The 18,705-nt window shown below is 40.9% G+C and overlaps 2 protein-coding genes across 2 annotated transcripts; one reads left to right on the plus strand and one right to left on the minus strand.

Moving 5' to 3' along the window:
* Nucleotides 1–2,909: 2,909 nt before the first annotated feature.
* tnfaip8l2b (tumor necrosis factor, alpha-induced protein 8-like 2b) lies at nt 2,910–9,536 on the plus strand. The gene is made up of 3 exons (XM_063199714.1): nt 2,910–3,083; nt 6,787–7,106; nt 7,882–9,536. The coding sequence occupies exons 2-3, from the start codon at nt 6,789–6,791 to the stop codon at nt 8,122–8,124; spliced, it is 561 nt and encodes a 186-aa protein (XP_063055784.1). The 5' UTR covers nt 2,910–3,083; nt 6,787–6,788; the 3' UTR covers nt 8,125–9,536.
* Nucleotides 9,537–11,031: 1,495 nt separating this feature from the next.
* lysmd1 (LysM, putative peptidoglycan-binding, domain containing 1) lies at nt 11,032–17,922 on the minus strand. The gene is made up of 3 exons (XM_063198332.1): nt 16,941–17,922; nt 12,823–13,136; nt 11,032–12,373 (listed from the first exon to the last, which is right to left on the minus strand). Exons 1-3 carry the CDS (start codon nt 17,115–17,117, stop codon nt 12,190–12,192), a joined length of 675 nt encoding a protein of 224 aa, XP_063054402.1. The 5' UTR covers nt 17,118–17,922; the 3' UTR covers nt 11,032–12,189.
* Between the last annotated feature and the right edge of the window lie 783 nt (nt 17,923–18,705).

Raw genomic sequence — 18,705 nt, forward strand, 5'->3', positions numbered from 1 at the left:
GTGAGCTAGTAATCCAAGCAACAAGTGCTACAAAAGTGATATCTCCAGAGCTTTTTATACTCAGATGCTATTGAAATATGATGTGTATTGAACTGCTTGAGGGCAACCTAAACAATTGATATAAACTATACATCAGGTTTGGAAGTATAGACCATGGAAGAAAGCAGAACAACAATCAACCGATGAACGGCCCCAGATTAATCAAACATAAGAAGCTAAAGCACTGTGATCACCAATAAGAGGGCAATATTACAGTAATTTCTATGCAATTTCAAAATAATAATCACTGTTGAAGTAATTACCATGTAGTTTACTTAGGGTAATGGATTTGGCAATGGATTTTGCGTTTCCTTTTTCAAAGGAAATCCAGTAAAAAATATGCTGAGCACATGCGTGTTTGTGCGTACATATGTATGTAGTCTACTCTATGTGTATTGTCAAAACCATCAAGCTAAGTATGGACACCACATGGTAAATACTAGAAAAATTACGAATGATTATTAACATGAAATTACACATACATTACCGTAAAATTATCCCCTTTTAGCGATCTAGTGATCTATATATCATAAACCTGATGCTGCTTTTCAGAGAATGAGTGGTGCTTCATATGTGTGTTTTTTTTTTACTTTATCCTTATCCTTATTCATTCATTAGTTATGTGCATGGTATATGTCTGGCAGGGATACAAAAGTAACATGAATGTATTTTTTTTAACCTGTATCTATGATTTGTCCATAATATGTTGTTGTACAGCCTACACAATCTTCTGTAGACCACTGTATGTGTGACTGGATTGTTGACCTACAAGTAGTAAAGTAGGCCCTATATATAGAACTAAAAATAGTGTGATAATATATCTGGCACTGTAACATATTAATGCTGGGAAAACAGCCATGGGCTAGTTTAAGTGCAATTGGTATATAAATTATACACTACACTACTGTATATGCCGTATACATACTTTCTCATTCAGAATACTGTGTTCTACAACATTGCAAAACTTTTGAGTAGAAAATAATTGACTAATCTCACACGAAAACGGTAAAGATTGTTATTTCATGTATTTTCATGATGACATGTTGTAATATTATAAACCTTGTGTTAAACAATAAACTGCATCTGACCTCTGCGACAATATCTCCCATTCACACATTACGGTGTATTTCACAGTGGCGTTTAAGGGATAGAGCGCCAAGCAAAGGCATGAAATGTATATATTTTCAAATCACAAAAAATATCAGCTTGGAACACATTATTATCTTATAAAGTGGATAATATGCGGGTAATTACATAGGCTACATATAAAGATAGAAATAGCCTATCTATCTACTTTGCACCAATCAGATTCAAGTTCAATACAGCCTGAGTTTTGCTAACAAGGACATAATGGGGATATGTTTGAGTTTGTTACTGTTGTTTCACATTACATTACCTCCTACCAGTGTACTGATCAACATCAGAGTGGCCGCCATCAGTGAGACAAACTCGAACAAGTGACAACAATTATTATATATTGGTGACAACCGCCTTCATGTTCTATTCACAGCCAGCCAGTGCAGTAGCATTTCTCACGTGCAACCGCCTGCGATGTCACTGCATGATAAGAGAGGAGACACCGGGAAACCACCAGAGTTACACTTCCTGTCAGTCTCGGTTACCACGGCGATGATCTTAATTCAGGCAGCTGCCTTACTCACATCTCCACATATCATTCCCTAAAGTCAGCAAGTAAAACAACAAACAAAACAAAACAGTTCATATGAGATATACACAGCAGCGGTGAAATGTTGCAGAGCCGTGGACTGCTCTAGAATGGGCCTTTCAGAGGGCTGAAAAAGTAAACAAAGAGACCAAACCCATTTGTTGAAGCGAGCCATAGGCTGACCTCTCCTCTGTCCTCTGACCTGGAAACAATCGCTGGCACTGAGCCAGGTCCAGTGAGGCAGATGATGGCTTTTATGGGTTGAGCTAAATACACCTCCCCATCCCCAGTCCCCATCCCTGTCCATCTGGTTGTCATTCAGATACGTGGCAGATAATGACAGTACATCTGAGTCAGCACCCGTATATGGCTCGCAAGACAAGACAGTATAGATTTTGTACTGTCTGATGCCCTTGCTAACATACAGTATGTTTGTTCTGTGGCTAGTAATTGCAAATGTGATGAAGCAAATATTGTTGCCAAACAGGAATAAGGCATATTCTTATTGAGACTGCTTTTAAAGGAGAAACAAACTCATTTTGAGTTCTTTCAATGTCTTAAAAAGCATTAATGCAATGTTTTCTGGCATCTGTTCTCAGGCACTTCTACTCAACAGTTTAGGGGAACTCAGACTACACACTACAGGCACATGGGAGTGCAACACCCAACTACACAGAGAGGACTCTCTGTGAAGCGGTGACCTCAGAAACTCCATCAGACGTTACAAACACTGAATGTCAACAAAAGATGTTATCTGCCACCGGACAGTTTAGATGGCGGGCAATGAGTACGTCTCCTTTGCTGACAGCGGCCAAGCATTCCAGCTGTAACAAAAAGAGAGGGCAACGCACTCCTCTTTTACAAAGCTCCACATCACTGGATCACAGCTGAATTCTTTCTGGTAGTTTCACTTGTCAGGACAGGCACAGACACTATGTCAGCAGCAAAGTGTGAACGAGGGAGAGAGAGAGAGAGAGAGAGAGAGAGAGAAAGAGAGAGAGAGAGAGAGAGAGGGAGAGAGAGAGAGAGAGAGAGAGAGAGAGAGAGAGAGAGAGAGAGAGAGAGAGAGAGAGAGAGAGAGAGAGAGAGAGAGAGAGAGAGAGAGAGAGAGAGAGAGAGAGAGATGTACACCCAGGGGTGTGTCTTCAACAATTAGTTCCTCAAGGAAGTGCAACTGAAATGATCTTGAAACAGAGTAGCGAGCACTAACTGACTGTGACTGGAGCAGAACGGAGGGGTTTTTGTTTGTTTGTTTTTTTGCCCAATCAGAAGGTGGAATTCTATTGAACCAGTACTTAATGTTGATCACCTGATCCACGTGCAAACGCGGCAACAGTGATCTGACAAGAGAGGAGGGAGGGGAACCACACAGAAACAGGTAAGTGTGTTTTGAATTTGTCTCCTAGTGTCACTTCAAACTGTGTTCACAAATAAGAGGAGTGATTTAGCATGCCTGTGTCCTACAATACTACTACAGCTCTCAATTTCATCATAACACACAAATGCAAAACAAATACATCCGGTCCACTCATGGCTTTCAGTTGTATTGCATACGCGCACTGTCAGATCACAGCATGTGCTCAGTTTGCTTCCAGTATTGCTTTAGAGCTGAGAAGAGCGTTGTTAGCTTTTGTGTTGTTGCTTCTCCTTTTTTGATAAAGTACACCTCCACCACCACCTACACCAGAGAACATGGAACAGCTGTTTCCAGTGTAAATTCTTTCCGCTGTACAACTTCTCTGACCCACTGTCTGTGTTCAGAGGGAAGCTGCTATTTCAAGTCAAGCTGGAACAGGTACGGCGGGGTGGCTTGCCGTGCTGACATACTTGGGAAACCAAGTGCAAGGGCGCCATTTGAAATTGCACAATCCAACTTAGCCATAGACTTTCCCTCCATCCAATGCTGAAGTAGGACAAATTAGATAGGTTTCATCAGCTTTAAGAAACTTTAAAAGGGACATTACATTAAATGTGGCTCTGCAGCGGTGTAAAGTCCCCAAACAAATGACACACACAGACATACACACACACTTTAACAGACATCGATACCAATTTCAGTTCCTTTTCTAGACATTAGAGTGGTGTGCCGGAATCGAAAACTGCCAAAACTAAAGATATTAATGGCTGGTGTGAAACCCGGGAGGGATACTCTACTATGCAAACATTCTCTCAGGTGCACTATCTCGGCTGCTCAAACACACACAGGTAACAAGCAATAGCATAGCTGCCACAACGGACGACTGTGAGAGGCAATGCTGCAATTCCCCAGCGTATAGACAGCAATGGCCATACTGTGAGTACACGCACACACAAGGAAATACAAACCAGCAACGATACCACAACCTATGTAGAGTAGAGAATAAGTAGAGTACTTTCCTTTGTTCAGCACTCAGAATCACTCATCCTTACAAGAAACAGAATTTAATAAAATAATAAATACATTCATTAGGAACCTACAGAGTAAGACGACACAGACAGCTGTGGTTGGAGCCAGTAGCTCCAGTGACACCCAGCTTTTTGTCTTGAGACAGGGCTCTCCAGAGATGACAACTAGGCTCGTGCCTCTGGCGCCCTCAGGCTCGTGCCTCTGGCGCCCTCAGGCTCGGGCACAATGCGACTATCAATGACTAGGCCGATGGGAAGCTGACTAGGGGGGCAAAAGGGGTCAGTGGTCCAGGGCCCAGGGAGAGGTGGGGGCCCCATATTTGAATCTCCATTACATAGAATGTGTTGAGTTCAGGAGCCTTTCAGATGCCTTTGTCCCAGGCCCGGTCAAAACTGTCAGCGGCCCTGCTGATGGGCCGGGGAGGGGAGGGGGGGGGTGTCAATGGGCCTATAGTGTTATATCCCGTAAAGCCCCTTGTGAAAAGGCTGCACCTCTCTGGGCTGCCCCCTGAGGGTTGCACGCGGCAGTCATCTGTGGAATGCTAAATATTTACCTTGCCCGTTTGTCATTGGCCAATCACAGGGCTCGGTCACTGTGCAGCGGCTGTCCACACTTGCCTGATGTTCTCTTTCACTTGTTTTGCTGTTTACATTTGTTTTACCGATTTTTGTTCCTGCTCTGAGATACTTGTAAGAGATATACTGCATCTCATAACATTTAAATGTGGCCATGTAGCCGAAGGCCTTAACGTATGTTCAACAGCATTTGCATAGCCTGCTTTGTCAATTGTGTTGAAATGGCACTCTTGGCACAGCCAGAGATGTATAAAATATAAGTACTGTTACAGATGTAATAGGTGTAAGTAGTAGAATATTAAACTACTGCAACCTTGTAATAGCATACTACTAGTGCTTCTTATTCTACTTCATTACATCTCTGGGCACAGAAATGGTGAATGTTGGTTTAGAGTCATGTTAACATCTTAACTCGTTTTCCTTCTATATATATTCCCTGTATTTAGGAAAGGCCATCACAGATGCCAACAGCAGATGTCTGGTTAGCACAATGCAGCACAGTGCAGATAATTAAACTCAGCGTGTATTGAGTGTGCAGCTTGTTTAGGATTCTGTATTACATTAGCGGATTACAGTTTCCAGCACAAGTTCATTCTAATGGAGCGGGGAAATTGACGGATTGCACTGCACAGCTCTGAAGTCGTAATTGGATAACGGCCGCAGAATCGGAGTGACATACACTGCAGACTGTTAAATAGCCATAGCATCGTCCCCCTGTCATCATTATCTTTACTCAAGACATTGATCTTGAATCTGCCTTGCATTCAAATGAACCTCTCGTCCTAAGGAAAAGGGAAGGATATACTGAATGCATGTACAGTACACCTGTAAAAAAATATCACAAGTTTACCAGCTGCCTCAGAATTCCAAGTTGTGTGAAGCTTTCAATTGCACCTTTGTGTTCACACAACACACACAACTCCATACAACTTACAATAAAGATTTAAATCTGAGGCCACTAGTACTGTAAACTTGTGATTTCAAGTTAAACCATGCTGTTTTATTTACAGAATAAATAAAGAGTTAATTAACTATAAAAGTGGTCATGATTTATCACTGATATCGTTTTTTTTACAGTGTTACTACATCAGTTAGTAGGAATGCAACTTCGTGCATGCTCCTCAGAAATGTCAGAGTACAGGGTTCTTGTGTCTTCGGTAAACGTCTGTGTTTTTGCAATCCAAATAACAATTCATTCAGTATAAAGCAGATTGGTCAAGGCATCCGAGAGAGGGGACTTTCCATTCTTTAACAAATGGTCAGGGCAACTCGGAAGGTTGAGTTCAGTCATACATCCTACACTCACATATTTGTGCGCGTTTGATGAAATCTGGCGGTGCGTGTACAAACCTGCTAAAGCTATGCAATCAACCAAGCACTCTCACCTGCTTGTCTTCACTTGCAAACCGCTCTGTGCCTGCCCATGGACCATCTCGACAATTGAATTGTATTTCCTGTTAAAGCACAAAAAGTAAAAGTTAAGACACCGTGGCAAGACCATGAATTCAGCCTACTTCTTCCATTGACAATTCATTTACAAGAATTTAAGGGTCATGAACTGAAAAAGCCTTAAAAAAAGACACATCAATTCAAGTACAGTATCTACTTGAATAGCCAGCTGTGATATCTGCATGTCCCAGGTTGTGATGGGAGTCTTGTTGCTCACAGGCCTGATACCATGCTGTTTTGTCCATCCTAATGGAGCTGCAAGTTGAACACCCAGCCACTACAAAATAATGTGGTTTATTGGCCCACACACACATGCAATGTGTACAGAAAAAGGCTCTGGTGTTTATGAGCTGTGGATACACAGTTGAGCCACTCGAGGCCGTCCCGATCCCTTAAGAGCCAGGCTTTTAAAGAGGGATGAAGCGCTGCGGTCCCTAGGGTCACCAGCCTTCTACAGTACAGCATAATAAACGTTAGACTTGAGATGTCACATTAAAATCTTGGCCTCATACAGTCACATACTGATGTTATAACTAAAAGTGCACATTGTTTTTTTTCTCCAAGTGGTTGTACATTCTGTAAATAATCAAGAAACCAAGTCATGTTTTACACACTCTCTCTCTCTCTCTCTCCATATATCTCATATGTCACATTTGTGAATGGCTGAGAAGTAATGGAGGCCTTCAGCTCCAAGGACATGGCCATGAAGGCCCAGAAGAAGCTCCTCAGTCAGATGGCCAACAAGTCGGTGGTGCAGATGTTCATCGACGACACCAGCAGCGAGATCCTGGATGAGCTCTACCGCGTCTCCAAGGAGTACAGCGGGAACAAAACAGAGGCCCAGAAAGTCATCAAGGACCTCATTAAGATTGCTGTCAAGGTTGGCGTCCTCTTCCGCCATAACCGCTTCACTCCAGAGGAGCTGACAATAGCTCAGAACTTCAAGAAGAAGCTACACCAGGGGGCCATGACTGCTATTAGCTTCTATGAGGTACAGTAATTAAGCATTTGTCTCTGATGCATTCTCTGAGTAACATTTTATTTTAAGGTTCACATGTTTTAATGCAACCTTCCTGTTTGTATTAGTGACTCATAAGACGCATGTTAACCTGTTAAGACACAGCTTTATAAATTTGCTGTTACCAGAATGGCAATGACCACTGCATTACTTTACTAAAGGCCCTGTGTTATGTCATAGTAGTGTAGTACTATGGTAGTTGACTTTTCAATGACTATTACAGCGTGCCACTGGTGGTGCAGCTTGCATTATGGGGCTATGAATTATGCTAATGTAATGTATGACCTAATAGGCCCTTAACAGATCTTATAAATCACTTATACAGACAGTAATTAGGCATGTATTACTGGCCGACATGTGAAATCTAAAATATAGCGCTTTCATTTTCTGAATGGATCCTGTGTACTTACAAAATATTCCAATACAATTAAAACCTTACATGAGAGAAAATGGCAAACACTTTTGTCACACTTTTAATGGACTTTAAATGATAGGCTACTTAATGATATTTCGCAAAACTATGACTGATACAGCACCTAAGCAAGAACCTGATTTGAAAGAATCTCCTAAGAACTAGATGTCTATCCCTTCAATTTAAAATAATTAGAAAAAGAAAAAAAATGATGCAAGATGTCAGACACCCTCCATCTTCTGTACACAAGGTCATTCACTTCCATTATCCCCTGAAGAACTATGTCTCCCTCTTGGCAATGTATTGACCAACTTCCTCTGTCTCCATTTTGCTTAGGTGGACTTCACCTTCGAGAAAACTGTAATGTCTGAGATCCTGACCAGCTGTCGAGACATGCTTCTGAAGCTTGTGGACAAGCACCTCACGCCAAAGTCACATGGACGCATCAACCACGTCTTCAACCACTACTCTGACACAGAGCTACTGACACAACTGTACAACCCAGATGGTTCTTTCAGACCCCACCTCACAAACATCTGCAATGGCCTTAATAAACTCTTGGAAGAGGGCAAGTTATGAAAACGCCAGACCACAAAACAAAAGGACTACTTTTTTAACAAGTGGCTTACACTGTTAGATAAGCAAGAGCTGTGCATTGAGACAATCTGGAGAGGTGAACATCCTTGCCCAAATGAGAAACTCTCAAAAGACCTCAGCTCAGTCTGTACTGTACATGTGCAGATGTGTTGTGTTGTAAAATAATGTATTATGTACATATATATTCGTGTTATATCAAATGTAACTTCAGAAATAACTGCCACCAAATCTCACTATTTGTAGATATAAAGCTACGAAAAGGGATTTAAACAACATTAATGTCTATTTCATGTTTGTTTGAACATTTTATGTTTGGAACCTCTTCTTTTCAACTCATAACTGAACATACAGATTACAGTGGATTCTTAATGGAAGGCATCCTCGTTGTCTCTTTCCAAACAAATTTGAGGGGTTTACCACTGGTTGTGAGCGACCTACAGTACTAAAAAGAGAAATCATAGATGGCAATGCTCAATGTTACACTAGATGCATGTGATGTGTTTTTTGCGCTCACTAGACAGTGCAAAGACACTGTGGGTGGAAACACAGACAGACAGGGAGACAGGCAGACAGGGTCATTGCAAAGCCAGGCGAATTGAACACTAAAAAAATACACAATCGATTTATGAGGCAACGGTCAAGGAATGGGAGACAGTGCAATGCAACAACGTCCTCAGACAGCTAACTACCGTTTCAGGCAGAAAACAGTGGCATGTAGTATGTGTACAGTATAATGTCTGTGTCAACAGATGCAACTTGCACTTGCTTTGAATGCATTGAATCGAAGGTGTAAAACAGGCCCATCAGAACAGGTTATATTATTACTATGAGTCAACAATGTCCTCTAGTGTTCAGCTAGGGCACAGCAGTCTTCGCTTACCAGTGTTGAAAAGCAGCAAAAAACCCATACCCACATCTCCAGACTATATACTTGTTGAATACAACAGTTAGATGTATTGAACAGCTTTCCTCCACAAGAACACCTTACACAGGATAACAGTTTGCCAACAATCTTCTTTCAGAGCTCATTCTCATTCACACTGTGCAGCTCTTGTGAAATTCCATGAACATTCTGTCAACACAGGGCGGATGGACAGCACTAGTAGCTGCATTTCCAACAAATGAATACATTTCATATAACAGTTTGGGGAGTCTGGTGGGCTAAGGGGCTGTACCATTACACCGGGGACCAGGGTTTGACCCTGACTCAAGGTAATTTCCTGATCCATCCCCATCTCTCTTCCATTCATTTCAATGTGAAAGCCGAAAGCCAGACATCTGAAAGCCGAATTGAGAAACTCCAACTCCCATTGTCATTGCGACACAGCACACAAGTGAACACTGCACACAATGAATTGCCTTTATGTCTCAATGGCGCCCCAGGGGGACAGTACGGCAGGACAATACCATGCTCAGGGTTACTCAGTCATGGAGGAGAGCACTGGTTAATTACTCCCCCCACCAACCTGGCGGGTCGGGAGTTGAACCGGCAACCTTTGGGCTACAAGTCTGACGCCCTAATCGAAACCCATGACCACCCTACAATGTTGTGCTCTCTCACGTTCCTGTAAAAATAATGGCATAAAATGAAATAAATAAATAAATAAATAAAAAAGTCTAAACCTTTAATGAGCCACCACAATCTGAAAAAAATGGTGTTGGCACATCAAAACTCACCGTTTTTAATGCTGTTACCTATGAATATTTTCTTATAAATAGGAAAGGCAATAACAATTAGCACACTTTTGGAGTAAATAGGATCCCGAGAAGTAGGTATGGACAACAAAATGTAACCTTTCAACTTGACCTTCACTCCATTTTGTCCATAAACGAATGACGTCATCAAGGAGTCATTGCCATATTTTCTGAAAATTCGATATAAAGGATATCAGTAAATGTGTCTCTCATGTAAATAAATCAAATTTATTATTACAATCCGTCACAGCGTTGTAATGAAACAGCACTGTATTTATTATTTTTAACATGTTTCCATCAATCAAGTGCTTGGCTCTGCCTTTACATAGTAAAGTGGCAGTACGGGGATATCAAGTGACAGGTTACAGGTTTGTGCTAAACCAGTCCCTTAAACAAACTGTTGTAGAGGGGGTTTCTTTAAGCTTAATGAGGTACTTAACCATATCATGGTAGATTTGGAACTAGTTAAATATCACCTCTCTGGGGGTGTCACTTCTTTGAAATGTGCACTCCCCATTTTAGGTCTTGACAAAAAAGTATGTGGAGTCATTTTGGGATAAAACAGTTCAGTGTACAAGGTACAAACAAGGAACATACAGCATGTTTAGCAACTGACACGATCTGTTTGTACACGTTTCATAAAATTACATTTTTACAAAAGAAAAAAAAACAACTAAAAGTAACAGTGACTTACTCATCTAAAGAATGCAGTTTCAGACCCTGTGTGCAAATGAAATTGGTACAATGGGATGGTAAACCCTGGCTTGACACTATAAGCTTTTTCCACAAGGCTTATCTTTTGTAGAGAATCAGCTCAATTTCACATACATTATCTATTATAAACTTGATACATCTCTACCTCCCAACAAAACAGTCCAGTGCACAAGGTACAAACAAGGAACATAGCTTTTACATAGTTTAGCTACCAACACGCTGTTTGTAGGACTACATGTACAGAAAAATTACATTTCATTCACATTAGAAAAAAACTAAAAACAGTGACTTAATCATCCAAAGAATGCACTAAGCTTATGATTGTGTGTTCTAATAAATAAAACAACATTATAGGGTTATTATATGCTACATCATTTTTTTTTCTCGTGACAAGAAAAAATGGCCAATCATGGACCATTTTAATGTAAAACTAATAAATAAATTAATAATAAATAGGACAGCAGATATGTCAGACTCTTGTTCTGTTAGCACTGAAGTGGTCATTCAATCAAACTAACCACATAATGGCTGGTCCAATCTCACATTACATAAATCAGTGCTTCCCAAACTGTTTAACATTGTGTACCCCTTTGACGCATTTCATCTCCAGACATGACATGTAAAGCCTCCATATAGCAGTGGAGTACATAGGCAGGGGAAAGTTGTATTGAACCAAATTGCGTTTGCACTTCTGCCGCATTGTACGTCTATGCATTGGTTGGCCAGACTACATAGTTTGCATTCTTTTAGGTACCACAGTTTGGAAAACACTGATAAACAATAGCTACATGTGTTCTCAGACACAATTTTGTTTACTTGGTGTGAACTCATCAGGGAACAATAAGTCAATATTTTGTTGCCAATATAACATGTATGTAAACTGTGCCCATACGATCACTTTCATCCTTACAATTGGCTTTGTGGCATTACAGAGCTGAGAGGTCACACATTTATAAAATGGCGTAGGTCTTTGGAGAACAGTACTTAAATGAACACATAAGGAGGGTGTAGTGGCAGGCACTTCATAGCCTGATCTTACCATCTCCTCAAACTAAATACAAATATTCAACAATTAAATAATAATAGTAACAGTAATAAATCATTTCTTACAAAGGGTGTGGAACTTGACTTCTGGGAGGAGATTAGTCAGAAAATTGGCTAATCAGCAAATTGAGGAGGATTGAGCGAGGGGGTTACACATTTTGAACATCAACAGATTTCACCCGTCCCACCAGTAATTGTTTTTCAATGTCGTGAACAACAAATATTAGCGCTTGTAGAAGTCAGAATGTGTGTTTGAAATTTCAACAGAGTTCACTGCTCCCTCCACTAAACATTTATCAATTTGGTAGTTCTATATCATCTGTGCAAATGAAATGAATACAATGGTATGGCAAAACCAGGCTTGACACTACAAACTTTCTCCACTACTATTAAAACTTATCTTTTGTAGAGAATCTGCTCAATTTGACACAAATCATCAACTTGCTACATCTCTACTACCCAACTACATGACTTAAGATATAACATGTAAATGTGACCTTCTGTACTTTGCTTCACTGCAGAAAGGTTGGGCAACACCATTAATGTCGGACAAAAAAAACGTGGAAGATTTTAAAAAATGTGTCAATGGAAAGGTTACAGCTGAAAAATCTCATCCTCCCTCTCCTGTAGTTTCTTAGTGCGTTTGGTGATGGTGAGTGGAAGAGCTCCACTTAAGTTCTGAGACTGCCGTGCATGTGAGGGAGCTGGCCGGCTGCGAGAGGATGACATTTGGCTTCGAGACCTTCTGATAGTGTGAGGTGGGTCTTCTGTTTCATACCTGTAAAGCAAAAACAAACATATTCTCAACCAGGTGAGTAAAGGAGGGATCATGGTGTGTGTGGCTTCTGTCTGAGACCAGGGAAGAAGTTACATCACATTCATGATCAAAGGTGCTGGAAACGAAAAACTGTAATAGGGCCAGCAGCGATTTTATGGCAGCATACATCAGGGTAGTGGAACCTGAATTAAATGCTCAATGGATTATCTAAGAACATATTCATTGCTTATACATTATCACTAATTACTAATTAACTTAAGAGCATGAGTCATGACGTCTACTACTAAAAAAAAAACGTCAATGCACTCGTTTGTATGCCCTAATCGTGCCCATACAGTATGACCAAAAGCTTGATAATAGAAAGAATTTCAATATGAGGACACAGTTTATTTCTTTTAATTGCATCTGACACCACAACATAAAACACACAAATTGATCAATTCACTCACCTTTTATCCTCTCCACACGTCTTTGCGGCCGCTTGTTTAGACTGGGAGATCAAACTGTCAATTCGATTCAGATAATCCATGGGTGAAAGATCTGATGGGCTGCACTCTTGTGTGGATTCTCTCACTACTGTTCCATTCTTGACTGGATCCTCTTTGACCACACAGTGTTCTTGACATATTTCTTCATTCGAGACCTCCTCTCCATTGCTGAACAGGCCTGCATCCAACGCCGACAGCACAGGGATGGAGAGGGACTTCTTGAGGAATATGGAGTCATTTGTGTACAGTCTGTTGGCTCGTTTAATGTCTTCCATCTATCAAAAATAAGCAAACAAATGAAATATGCCATCAGATTGGTCTTGTGTAATCAGCAGTTCCATCTTGTGTGTAAACATCAACTTTGCTGTCTTTGCAACATTATTGACACAGCGCCATGGAGGGCACACACAAGGACAAGACTCCTAAGGTGTGCTAAGTTATAATATTGGGGGACTGCTCGTTTTTCTGACACACCATTGGTCCGATGCGTCAATATTACGAAAATTTCCCATTTATCCTACAGCACTTAGTCTTACAGACCTTTTACCCGATAAAATGAAACCCTTTGTCCCGACAGTCCAATGTCCCGACCAAACACTGCTTTAGTTTAGATTACCGTCATCTCTGATATGCGCAGTGGTCATGCAGCTGTCTGTGACAGGTTAGGTTTAGGGAAAGTTTTGGTCAAGGCACCAGGGCTCTAAATTAACACCCGCCAACCCACCAAATGCGCGTGAAATTTCATTTTGGCTAGTAGAGAAAATGATCTACGCGCCAATTTGGCTGGTAGCGCCCGACTGGAATATTGAACGCCTAAACCGCTGCTTCTATAATGAACCCAACGACGGCAAGGTTTCCTAAATTACCCATGGACACTTGACATGATGTAGCCTACAGCCATTGGTTAGTCATTTATACGGTAGCGTAGCCTTACACCTATTGGCTGCCTGCTTCACAGCGCGCTCTAGCCACTGTTTGTTTGAAGAGCAGAGAGATTTTGAAAGCGGCTCACGGCTCGCGGCTCACAGCTCGCGCTGAAGTCAGTTTCAATAATATGACTAGCGCGGGTTACTTCTATTTAGTAGGTTTTGTACGGGTGATAAAGAAGGGGTCCGCTCATTTTTCCGACGCACCATTGGTCCGATGCGTCAATGTTCCGAACATTTCCCATTGATCCTACAGCACTTAGTCTCAGATAACTTTTTACCAATTAAATGAAACTCTTTGTCCCGACAGTCCAATGTTCCGACCAAAAGCTGCTTTAGATCACCGTCATCTCTGAAGCCTACGCAGTGGTCATGCTGCCGTCTGTGACAGGTTAGGTTTAGGGAAAGTTTTGGTCAAGGCACAAATTTAAAACTCAGAAACATTGCAATAGCCTACTGACAGGTTAGGGTTAGGAATGGTTTTGGGTAGGGCACAATTGTAAAACTTGGCAACATTGCATTAATGACAGGTTATGTTTAGGGGTGGTTTTGGTAAGGGCACAGCAAAACCGACTCAGACGGCATCTATGTGCTCGTCGCAAGCGCATGCAGCTGAAGTCTACTTGGCACCGGGAAAAGCAGGACATACGACCTGGGATGATGACCAACCCCAAACAGCCATTGGTCGGAACATTGAGCTGTCGGCGCGAAAGGTTTCATTTAGTTATTTCGAGTTAGTGGGCTGTAGGATTAATGAGAAATTTTCGGGGTGTCGGAAAAATGACATGCTACCATAAAGAATGCCGTGGTAGTTACGGCAAGGTTCTGTGTCGGTGAATGCTAGTAATAGTAACAGAGACGTTAAAATGGAGTGGTGGGGTTGCGAATCCGAGAAGTACAGATGAGGAGATCTGTGCCTGTCAGTTTATGAGCGTAGCTGTCAGTCAGAAGTCGTCTGACATTGTCTTAGTCCTGGCACAATTGCATGTAGTTGCTGATTCGGAAAGCCCACGCCATCGGAAAAGAAGGGCAGACCTTGCATGGACGTGCGCGAGTACGTGGAAAAAAAAAAAAAAAACTACCGACGCTATGGAAGTAACAAAGAAAGCTTACATTTCCATGACATGGCGAAATTGCTACTTGTCATTTTGTTGCGCATGGTATGAGCTTACTGTAGGCTTACAGTATGTGAGGTTTGAGTGAGGGTGTTAGGGGATGTGACGGTTTGTGGTGATGGCTGTAGCCTATGTGTTTGGTTAGTGCTATGTTAAAGGTCTGGCTTATGTGGTGTGATTCACTGTTTTCAGTGGAAATGAAAGAAAAACTAATGAAACGGATTGAGTAAGAAAAATTAAACAGAAGTTTAAAAATATTTTTTTAAGTTTATATAGCCTAGTATGTAAAGGTGTAATAGTATGTATTGTGGAAGGCGAAGAAACGAGCCGTACAACTTCTCACATTAAGACTCTGTGAGTCACGTTTATTAACTCAATGTAACTGACTAAAAACATGGCGCCGTGCATATTTTTTCTTACCAGCCAAATAGAAGTTCAACTAGCCATTTTTTTTAGCAAAGGGTTTAATTTAATTATTTCGAGTTAATGGGCTGTAGGATCAATAGAAAATTTTCGGAATATTGACGCGTCGGATCAAAGAGGCGTCGGAAAAATGACATGCCACGGACACAGTTGGAACATCAACTTAACCCTTCTGTTGTGTTCGGGTCATTTTTGACCAGTTTTCAAGCTTTAGTGTGAAAAAAACACACTTTCATTTATTTTCTTGAAATGAGGCTTCATCTAATCCTCAGTCACAATCATGCTTTATCATTTTAGTAAATTTTAAAGGTCCCAAAAAGTTACATCTGTGGTGTTCGGGTCAAAATTGACCAGGCATAGATTTTTGGTTGTTGTATGCATTTCTGAAAAGCTGTTGGTTGCCCTTTGTCTTCAGTTTGGTGATTCAAGGTGAGGAAAATATATTTCTTGCCTAAAAAAAATTGCCAGCTTTTTCATATTACAAATCCAATATGGCCGCCGGACAGTCCCATACACTACAATACGTCATATCTCCTGTTGTGAAAAGAGTACAGATGTATTTCTGGTGTCTGCTCATATGTTTTCATGGTCAGGGAATCCATTTCTGCATTATATAATGAGATTTTTTGCACATTTGTTTGCAAAATAATTTTTTGCACATTATTTTGTCCAAAAAACGTATCAAAAATTCATAATGGCACCCAAACATGTAGAACTGTTCATATAAGCTTACTTTCCATAAAGTTGATGTGGCAATGAGATAAGGGTCCATGTTCATAGCATAGTGGATTCAGATGAATAGTGTGGCTTTTTTCATGTGTTCATTTCCTATATCTTTGCATTAGACTGGCAGAATAGCTGTGACTCTGACAGAATTGTTATTTTGTATATCTACCACACTAAAATCATATAAATATTGAAAAACATCAAGTCAACATATTTAAACATTGATTTTATGCACTGAAAAACTAATTTAGTTGACATTTGGTCTTTATCCTGCTATAAATGTCTTTGGGTTGGTTTTGACCTGAACTCCACAAATGTCACTATTGATGACATTTTTTCATATTAGAGAAAAACTAAAAAAAAGAAATGTGGGGGTTGTTGCTCTCATATCAGCTGTAATACATGGACAACATAATCACTAATTGTATCACTTTAGGACGTATTAATAGTGTATTTATGCAGGTTTTGATAGTTTTGGTCATCAAAAACGATTTGCATAATGTAAGATAAAATACCTGTAGAGTCAAAAAGATGAATAAATAAAGTAGTATTTCCATGGATATGAATACATAGCCTACCAAGTTAGCTATGAGATGAAAAGCAATATTTGATGAGAACTAGTGTTTTTAGGTATTTTATGGCTGAGTTTTGTTCTCAAGGGTCAAACATGACCCGAACACCACAGGGCTATGCAGCTTATGAACACAACACAAGGGTTAAAACGTAAAAGACAAAACGCTGGGCCGTGATTGGCAAAGCCCAAAAAAATTAAGAAATGCCTGTCCCAGACTGAGAGTGTCTTTCTTGTGCATTTCAGGTAAAAGGCATTCCTTTTTCATCAGGAAAAATCATCATATCCAGTATGTATGCAACTTGAAAAGCTACTTACTGAAACGCCATACTTTAGAGACAGTCCTTGAAGTGTCTCTCCTGGTTGCACTTCATGTTCGATGCGCTTCTGCCGCACAGGTGACAAGGAGGAATTGACAATACTTCCGTAGGATCTTGTTCGCAGTCCGCGAAGAAGGCCAGGGGCCCCATTAGCGACAGGTCGTTCCGACGACATTAGCTTGTTTTTTGAACACTTGCTAGCTGTTCTAGTCAGCTGCCTTTGGAAGGTTTAGTTAACCCCGTTTGGCTAAATACCTGATTGCGTTAACTGTAATTGTACAGTTACTTCATTGAGCTGTCTGTTGTCGTGTCAATGCTCTGTTAAGCCATTCATCCGCGATATTCAGCAAGTTATTCATGTTTAGCTAGACGACTAAACTCGCCGATGCTACGCTAATTAACACTCCTACTGTACAAAATGCTGCAGTTTAAGCTGGTTAGCAGCAACGTTATAACACAAAAACACCCAAATTGCGTTAGTCGAGCACCGTGCATGTGATAAAATAAAGACCTATGTCGCACATCTGATTGAGAAAAAGTTAAAACCGACCAAACAAAACTATTTCCATTCTGAATGAATGTATTTTTCTAAATGTGAATGACATCACCAACAACTACAACTTGGACTCAGAATACAGGTAGTTGCATTTGTAAGTCTTGAATCGGTCAGCCTAAAATACCAATAGCTCTACGCACAAATTACAATTTAGAAAGGTTAGTGGTTGTGTAGGCTACTGAGAACTGTTTCACTAACCTCCGTTAACTTTTCTACAGCACATTATGACATGAATATTTCAGTCTTCGACTATCTTGTTAAAAGTTTTCCATAAAATTAAAATAACTTGCTGATGGACGCTGTCGGAGAGCGTTGACTCGATATAAAATAAATATACATTCTTGTGTTGCGCTAGGTCTTGGCAAAGTTATTCTGAATTTCTGTTTTGACTGCTGTAAAGATTCTGTCTAGGATGCATACAATCTCCAATGTGATCCCAGCATGCGCTGCGGCTGCGCACGCAATGAGTCTTTCTGGTGGTACTGCAGCTTGACCGAGGGGGGCGATCGCGAGCTAGTGCAGAATGGAAGTCAATCTATTCTATGGAGTCAATGAGCTGGCTAAAATCAAACAAATATTAAATGTGAGTCCGTCATATCACCAGCAAACATCAAAAAATCAGCTTCAGTCAGGCCCGGCCATGGCTCTAAGAGCTGGGCATTGGACAGCTACCGGCGGCGACCCGAGTTCAATTCCGGCCTGGGTCCTTTGCCGAACCTTCCCTGACTCTCGCTCCCAACCAATGTCTCTCTCTCGCTATCCTGTGATTAATAAAGGAAAAAAGCCATACAAGATCTGCTTCTTCAGCCATGGCACATATAGCATCATTTCTTATGTCTTAAGCACTTCAAGGACATTATTTACAACCAAGCTCAGGTGCCCAGATGGGTCTGAACCTGGACAGACCAGTCTCACGCTGTTCAACATGATCATGGGCCAAGCATTTAGATGGGGTTTTTTACATGCCATTACACCTGCTGCCCTACAAATGTGCAGCACCAAGCATAAGCGTGTTGGTAATCCCCACAAATGTAAACGTCTTTGTTACTAATACTAAAGAATAGATCAGCATGTCCTAAGGGCACTGTAGGCTACACTGAGCATGGTAGGCCTACCTCTAGGCCAGGGTATCAAACTCAACTTCCCAGTAGGCTAAAAGCTAAATCAAACTCATAACCCAATCTTCTCAAAGTCTTCAGCTCTTCAG

This window comes from Engraulis encrasicolus, chromosome 5 (assembly GCF_034702125.1).
Source record: "Engraulis encrasicolus isolate BLACKSEA-1 chromosome 5, IST_EnEncr_1.0, whole genome shotgun sequence".
NCBI lineage: Eukaryota > Metazoa > Chordata > Actinopteri > Clupeiformes > Engraulidae > Engraulis > Engraulis encrasicolus.